Source organism: Ananas comosus, unplaced genomic scaffold (genome assembly GCF_001540865.1).
Source record: "Ananas comosus cultivar F153 unplaced genomic scaffold, ASM154086v1, whole genome shotgun sequence".
Lineage (NCBI taxonomy): Eukaryota > Viridiplantae > Streptophyta > Magnoliopsida > Poales > Bromeliaceae > Ananas > Ananas comosus.
In genome coordinates, this window is record NW_017890617.1 from 19077 (window position 1) to 27604 (window position 8528).

Sequence of the window (8528 nt, forward strand, 5' to 3'; positions counted from 1 at the left end):
AACTTTAATATTTAACTATATTGTTTATCTTTACAAATTTAGTGTATATATTTTATACAATTTACATCACTATAAATTTATGAAAGTGAGCAATTAGTTTAAATTTTGCATCTAAAGAGCCATCAAATTATGTAAATTAAAAAAAATTAAAAAGTCGTGTACTAAAATTATAATTTTGAAAAATTGGATAGTGGAATCAAAATGCTCGATCGATAATTCATGTAAGTTGCATACATTTTTTCCCTACTAACTAATCCCCGTCTCCTTGTTGGTCCTTAAACCTGGTTCTTAATTTGGTTCTTAACCTTTAACCCCAAAAAAGAGTAAAACGAAAAGAAAAGAAGGAAAAGAGATTCAGTGATCAGTTTATTACTAATTTAGTTTAGTTTGAGTTTGCCAAATTAAAAAAATCAAAAATCAAAAAATTACACCAATTTAATTTTTAATAGCTGGACACAGATCGGTCCTTAGACGGTACGATTGAAGATTATTTAATTATTTAACAAGCATTAATTCATACAAAATCTTCTTGAATAAAACAGTTAAAAATCAAAATCGAAGTGTTACGGCCCAATTCGGTTTGGTTCACAGGTACGATTCGGCCCGTTTCGTTTTTGGACAGGTCCGATCCGCATCCGGCCCAAGCCACTTTCCCGCACGTTCATTACTGTTTGATGTTTCCTCCACTCTCCTCGACCCTCTTTCACGGATCCCCTAAAAAGGTCTCCCACAAAACCCCAAACCCTCTTCCTCTTCTTCTTCTTCTTCTTCCTCGTCGCGCGCAACACCGACCATGTCGCCACCTCCTCTCTCCCCTCGCGACGTCGTCAAGAGGCGGTGGCTAGGGTTTCTGATTTGGGAATCGATCGCCTCCACGGCGCTCTACCTCCTCTCCTCCCTCTTCCTCTCACGCCGCCCCTTCCCCCTCTCACTCCTCTCCTTCCTTTCCTTCCACCTCTCCCTCCTCCTCCTCTCCCTCTCCTTCTTCATCCTCGCCTCCCCCCGCCCCGAGCCCTCCGCCTCCCTCGCCGAGCTCGCCAAAGCACCCTTCTTCGCCCCCCTAAGGGGCGAGTTGCGCCGCCGCGTGCGGCGGGCGCTGGACGTGGCGCTCTTCGCGTCCCTCTGCTGCGTCTCGGGGTTTTTGGCGGCGGCGGCGGCGTGCGGGGACGCGGACGAGCTCGTGGATGCGCGGAGGCTGCTTGGGTTGGGGCTGCGGGGGTCGGTGTTCGGTTTGGTGTTTGGGATCCAGTATCTCTATAGGAAAAGATGGGTCTTGAGGTTCCCGATCATCCAGGTATTATTTTCCCTTGATCTTTATTGCTTGAGATGGAATATTAGAAGATGATTTTCATCCGAAGTGTTGCGCGTTAGATTGGGCTAAACGCTGAAGTAACTTCTAATCTTAGTCTATGTTATAGTATTCATATTGCAGAGAAGAGGATTACTGGCTCCTGAAAAAAAACCATATTTTTTACATTTGGAAGAATTTAGACAGCATGTTTAGATGAGGGTAACTGATTTTGTGAGTTGCTTAAGTGAAGTATGCATTTATCTGCATAGTAGTCCTTTGATATCTTCTTTGTGGGCTTTAATGTTGCTGATATCGTGGCATGGGTGAACTTGGCTTTTACTACTTGTATGCTGATGCTAGAGGAAAACTGAGTGTGCCAAAAGTTATTATATGTAATTATTGTGTTTGAGTATGCATCATTAATATTAACCAACAGTTTCGAAAATATGTTTTTTTTCAAGCTTTCTCGGTTTGATTGTTTCCTGAGCACTACTTATGGTGTGAGCATATGCCACAGAAAAGGAGGATAAGTCATTTAAGTAGTCTACAAGAAATCACTTATCAGATTTCTCTCATAGCATTTGGAAGAAAAAATTTGTTAATGATTTCTCATTCAGCTTAGGATGCTTATTTTTTCTTTCACAATTTTTGTACTGGATGTAAGGTTGGGGTTGAAAAGTATGCACAACTTTTAAACTTCTAACTGGTTGCTTCTGCAGCGTCCTCTTTTTTACAGCTTTAAAATGGGTCTTCCATCGTCAATCAAAAGAGCTGTGAAGCTATCAATTCGGGCTTTATTTTGTTCGTTCATATTGATGCTGTTTCTGCCGAAGGAGTTCAAGGGCAAGAGAACGATAGGAAGGCATATCATCCAGCAGATCAAATTTTTCATCGGAACATTTACTGTTTCTCTCTGTTGGGAAATTAGTCATCATTTACTTCAGGTTGGTGTTTCATCCTCTGTCTTTTTGTGACTGTTTGTAATTTTTTTCTCTTTACCAGGCAGTTCTTGTGGAAATATCTTCATTCCTAATGATGCTGGTGTCATCTTCTTTGTATTCCTGTTCCGTTTGCTATATGGGCCAGTATATTGTATTAAATGCCCATAACTTGATCTTTCCTTCTCACCGGAAAGTTTCTCCTTTGATATTGTAGGTGGTACACACTAGGAGGTGCATTTTTGCGCCGTTGCAAGGATCAGCGGCTGCAGAAACAAATCCTAGTAAAATTCTCCTTGAAACATTGGAACAGAGCAGTCCAAGATCTCTTCTCCAGTATCTTGCTTACCTAGATTTGTGTATGGTATCTGAGAGTAACTTAGAACGTTGGCGCCGAGCTGCCTTTTTTGAGGAAACTGGTGAGACCTATAGGAGAGTTGTAAATGCATGCTTGAGGCCTCTTGAACAGCTTGCTTCGAAGCTTGCGGAGGGTTTGGAGGGCTTTTATGTTGACAAGGCTGATTTCTTGTCTCAACAATTAAACCCACCTTTGGATATTCACGTGCAGTCCAGGCTTTTTGAAACTTTCAACGACTTCCAGGTACTAGGCTCGTAGGAGTTCTTCAATTGATTTCTGTCTTCTTTTCATTATTGTCTTCATCATGGTTGAACCTGTATTTTGTTTGCGTGCAATTTTATAGTTGAAATAGGAACCTCCTCTATTCCACTAGTCTATTGGTGACAAAGTCTATTGCGCTGTGAACCATCCTTTTAGGATGCAAGCTAGTTGCTTTCAAATTATCTAGAATTTGAAATGGATCTTTCAGTATAGATAATGTATTATAACATGAGATCTAGATGTGCAAGAGTAAGAATTATGTGATTTTCCTATTTTTTTGACTATCAGGACTTTGTTAAGAAAAGCATTTGTTTTTGTGAATCAAAGTTAAATATACCTTGAGAATATTGTCATAAGTACAAGAGGGCATTGAAAATATTTATTTATTTATTTTTTAGATTTGATCATTCCCTACTTGCTTTTATTAGTTTGTAGGCATAAAAACTGAAAAGTTCATTTCACAGATATACTTTGCTTTCTATGTATTATATATTCTTCTCCCAGTTCTTCAAACTTATTTTTGGTTTTGTGAATGCATCGTAATTGCTATTTGCATTGTTGCCTATTGGATTTGTGTTGCATCAGTTATTCTATTATCAAATCTGGCATTTATATGAAATGAAACGCTCCACAAAGCCTGCTATCTTTTAAACAGTTAATGGAGTTACATGATTTCGTTGATAGTCCTTTTGTGAGGTAGAGGCATCTCTAGAACATTCCTTTAGATATATGCATCTCCTTTTGGTTTGACTAGGATGATCATATGTGTTTATTAGTTTACACCTTAAACTCTTTTATGTTATAATCAGTAAAATTACATGAACTCTATTTCTGATGCATTAACCTGCTCCGCCAACAGCTGTCCACATGGTGTGCTAGAACTCTAGCAGCATTGACAGCACGCTCACATTGGGAGGATTGCTATGGAGTTGCTCAGCTCACTGGTAGTAATGCCGATGTAGTTTCAACATTATTGTCTTCCCTACTAGCTGTTGAGGCTTGCTTGGGTAAGAAAACAAATCCACAGCCTGCGGGCTTTCTAGGCCCTGCAAGCATCAGATGGGCCACAGCTGGCACAGGGAGAAAAGAAAGTATAACTGCTATTGCAAGTAAGACAAGAGGGTTTGCTCTTCAGGGCAATGCTTATGCAATGGCCGATGTCCTCAGAACATCAATCTATCAAGTAGTCTCTGCTTTCCATGCTGATATGCAGGCAAATTTAAAAGCATCGGTTTTGGAGAAGAATTGGATTAGTGAGGGGAAACCTTTGTTTGGGACACGTCCCGTCCTTGTACAGAAGCTGTGCCTTTTTCTACAATACAATGCAGTTTGAACTAACTAAATGGTTTTTTAACGCATTATCTTTCGACTTTTGGATCATTTGAAGCAAATCTGGCTTGGAGGAAGTGTTTAATGATCGAAGGGGAAGGCTTTGTTGTATCATGGTTTTGGGTTCCTAGGATGTCTGAATATACACTTCGAAGAGCAAGAATAGAAAGAAGATTATGAGTATTAGAACTCTATAGAGTAGAACAGAGCACGAGGTAGGTCTTTGCACTGTGAAAGTATGATTTGAGATGTTTAGTTTTTGGAGTCAGTGATGGGACAAACAATTTTTAATGCTGCAGTTATGTGCAATATTCTTAGTCGTATGCGGTCAGATTGAAGTGAGCTGTTGATGCAAAACTTTGCAGTATTGTATTTTGAGCGTCCCAGAATTTTGCGGGCTGCTGCAATTTGAGTTCCCAAGGTGTTTTTCCTTGATATTGCAGTCCTTTTTCTCCCCCTCTTCTTCTTACTTTCACAGACATGTATATGACTTTTATTACAAAGAGAACTTATAGTAGTGATTCAAATGCTTGATAGTGGGTCTTTTTTCCAGTGCTTATTTTTCTGCTGATTTAAATCCAGTAGGGGGCTCTGCAAAGATCTTGTTCGAACCTTCTTTCAATTTTCTCATGTTAGTCGGGTGGTGCTTTTCCTCTGGATTTATGAAATGACATGAACTTTCGATACATTTGAAAGTTGAAACATGATTTGTACCATGTTTTGTGTTATATGCGCAAAATATACTTTCTATTTGTCATTTTAAATTAACGAGGTCACTTTCGTAAGATACTTCTTTCTGGGATCTCTGTCGTGGTAACACCTAACAACTTTTCTGTGTCTTTGGTTACAGCTACGTGTATGTTTTCCCCACTGCCCCACTCTCCGACCCAACGGTCGCATATTTTTAAAAAATTCCAACGGCTGCAAGCGTTCCACGAATCCTGTTCCTTGCATTTGGCCCATTTGATATCTCCCTCACAAATATCTTTGCAAAGGATAAGGTGCATATAAAAGGGGCTTCTCAAACATCCCCTCCCTTAAAATCACAACCAATGGCCATACGGAGCTTAGATCTTTCTCAGACTCCTCCCTCTCCCCTCCCACCCAAGAAACCTGCCACCAAAATTCCACCATCAAACTCCCTCCCCCATCTCCTATCCCTCACCTTCTTCACCAAGAAGCAAAGAATCTTCCTCATTAATTGCTCCAATTCTCTTTCTTCGCCTCTTCTCGAAGACCCATCCAGTGATCTCCAAATCGTCCCACTCGCCACCGACGAGCCTAATGGATTCATACGGCGATTATCGGAGAACCCTCAGACTGAATCTCCGGCGTTTGAATACTACCAGAAGGCCAGAGACAACCCGAATTTCCGACCCGATCGGAAAACATTAAATCTTTTGACCAATCGACTGCTCAGGGAAAAGCAATGGAGCTCGATTTCTCGTCTCGCAGAGGATTTCAAGGCTTTCGACGTGTTTCCAGATCAGCGCACTTGCGCTCGACTGGTCAGGAGCTGCATCAAAGCACGAAAGTTCAGGCTCGCCGAGTCTCTGCTCGGAATTCTCCGAACCAAGAGAGGGGCCGCTGCAATCTCCGCCTTCGGCTCCGCAATGTACGGTTACAACAAGCTCCACATGTACAGCAGCACGGTTTCGGTGTTCAATAAAATGAGGGCCGCTGATCTGCATCCCAGCGCACTCTCTTTCCGGTGGATCATGGAAGCGTGTCGAGAAATGGGCGATACCGAAATGGTTCTTTCTCTTCTCCTCGAATACAGATCCACGAAAACAGATGATCCGGCTCTCTCCGTTATAATCTATTTGATCGTGTGTGATTCGTTAGGAAGGTCGGGGAGAGCTTTCGAAGCTCTTCGATACGTTAGAGAGATGGAAGAAGAGGGAATGTCTCCGAATTCTTCGATCTACGCATCTCTAATAAGCTCTTTTGCAGGTGTTAAGGAAGCCGAGATAGCGGAAGATCTCTTCCGAGAAGCTCGAGAAAGGGGAATGGTGAGAGACCCAGCAGTCTTTCTGAAGCTAGTGACGATGTACGTGGCAGTCGGGTCGGCGGCGAAAACAGTAGGAATTGTGAAGGAGATGAGGGAGATTGGATTAAAGGTGTCAGATTGCGTATTGTGTGCTGTTGTTAACGGCTTTGTCAAGGAAAGAAGGCTTAGGTCTTCGCTCAGAGCATTTGAGGAATTGATTTCCTTAGGATGCGAGCCGGGCCAAGTTACATATGCCTCAGTAATCAATGTGTATTGCCGCCTCGGACTCGCCCCGAAGGCCGAGGCTTTGTTTTCAGAGATGATGGAGAAGGGTTTCGACAAATGTTTAGTCGCCTACTCTAACATGATTTCGATGTACGGGAAGATGGGAAGAGTATCGGACGCCACGCGACTTTTGGCTACAATGAAACAAAGAGGATGCGAGCCGAATGTTTGGGTGTATAATTCTCTTTTAGACATGCACGGTAGGCTGACGAACTTGAGGCAGGTGGAGAAACTGCGGAAGGAGATGAAGCGAAGGAAGATAACGCCAGATAAGATCAGCTACACGAGTGTAATTGGCGCATACAGCAAAGCAAAGAAGTTAGACGATTCCGTCGGTTTATATCATGAGTTTAGGGACGGCGGGGGAAAAGTCGATAGGGCCTTGGCTGGTATTATGGTTGGAGTCTTTTCGAAGAGTAGTAGGTTTGACGAGTTAATCGAATTGCTGCGGGAGATGAATACGGAGAAAACTGGGCTCGATAGAAGGCTGTATGAGTCCGCCTTGAATAGCCTTCGAGATGCAGGGCTTCAAGTTCATGTGCGGTGGCTCGAGAATAGTTTCGGTTTCAAGGTAGATGAGACTTGACATGCATATTTCGACGCAAGGTTCGATAAATTTTCTCTCGGTATGGTGCCCCGGATCATAAACAGGATCTAGCATGCGATTTTGGGTTAAACAATTACAGCTAAAAAAACCATGAATGGTTATCTGAAAATGCGGAGAACACGACAATGTACTAATGTTCAAAGGAAAGTAAAATCTCAAATAACACGCATTGTGGTGATTTTTGATTTTACGACAAACTAAGTAATACCTGCAATTACGAGTTACGGAACTTCTGCAATATATAGGCCTGTAATTTTTCAGATGAGATTCAATACAAAATGTAAGATGGTAACCTGAACTATGGAGCAGAGAATATTATTGCACCATTCTCTATTGAAAGCTTACATTATTACTCTTTAGTTTTGTTTCTGGGTCAGCTTATTGTTACTTTTCGCTTCAAATGTAGATGTATATTATTTGGTAGAGTCATGAAATTATCTTTTTTATATTAGAAGGTTAAAAACACAAAATTTATTTTTGAAGTTCTTGTGTATTAATAATATAAAATTGTGAGTGGATTCTGCTGGATGAAACAATAGTGTGTCCAAAGAAACAAGAAGTGAAAATAGAAAACACCTCAAATCAAATCTTTTTTACCAGGTTCTCCCTCAATCTACAGTCCAAAAATTTGAGATTTGGTCTAAATTTTTTAAAATTGAAACAAAATTTTAAAATTTCAGCATGAATGAAGAATCAGAAGCTCAGGAGAAGGTCAATTGGTGGGGTAGCTTGGTTTCTCAAAACCACGGCCTGCTTTGGTTTCTAATAAGTGGTATTTCTCGTAGCAAGTTTTTCTTCTCGTTGTAGCTTTCACGAGGCAAAATGTGAGCCTCTTGTTTGGGATATGAAAAATGAGAAAAAAATGCAAAAGAAAATAGAAGTCTACACTTTTATGATGCTAACTGTTCTTGAATCCCTCATTGCTGGAATGCGCTTTTTCTTTTTTCTTTTTGGATCCTTAGAAAAGATGGTATTCTATCTGTTTTGTTTATTTTAGTAAAATAAATTTAGTTGATACTATAAAGCGGCTAAATTTCAAACTTTTAGAATGTTATTTGTTGAATACATAAAGTATTAAATCATCATTTTTCAGAAATCCCAAATAAATTAAAGATATTGAAAAAAGACATTTAATTTCTGCTATATAATTTAAATTTAAGTTTATTAAAGAATTTCAAGTACAGATATAAAAAAAAAAAGTGTTGATCAAGTATAAATCTTAAAATCACTAAATACTCTTATTCTCTTATTATGCATTAAAAACAAGCAGTTATTTTTTGTTATTTAATAATTTTTTCACAATTTAATTTTTTCTTTTAATAATAGATAGTTTGTAATATTCGACTTGAATTTAATTTTTTATCATTTAATTTACCGATCCAATACAACCAGCATTCACATCCAACAGGGATTAATTAGCATCAAAACTAAGAGATCGTTCGTTTCAGAACATAAATAACAACTTAATG

At 39.9% G+C, this 8528-nt stretch overlaps 2 protein-coding genes across 2 annotated transcripts; both read left to right on the forward strand.

Moving 5' to 3' along the window:
* The first annotated feature begins 704 nt into the window (after positions 1–704).
* LOC109703964 lies at positions 705–4709 on the forward strand. Its single transcript, XM_020224717.1, has 4 exons — positions 705–1294; positions 2011–2235; positions 2447–2830; positions 3708–4709. The coding sequence occupies exons 1-4, from the start codon at positions 794–796 to the stop codon at positions 4179–4181; spliced, it is 1584 nt and encodes a 527-aa protein (XP_020080306.1). The 5' UTR covers positions 705–793; the 3' UTR covers positions 4182–4709.
* A 263-nt stretch (positions 4710–4972) lies between these two features.
* Positions 4973–7418, forward strand: LOC109703963 (pentatricopeptide repeat-containing protein At5g13770, chloroplastic-like). The gene has a single exon (XM_020224716.1). It carries the CDS (start codon positions 5230–5232, stop codon positions 7036–7038), a length of 1809 nt encoding a protein of 602 aa, XP_020080305.1. The 5' UTR covers positions 4973–5229; the 3' UTR covers positions 7039–7418.
* Positions 7419–8528: the final 1110 nt, after the last annotated feature.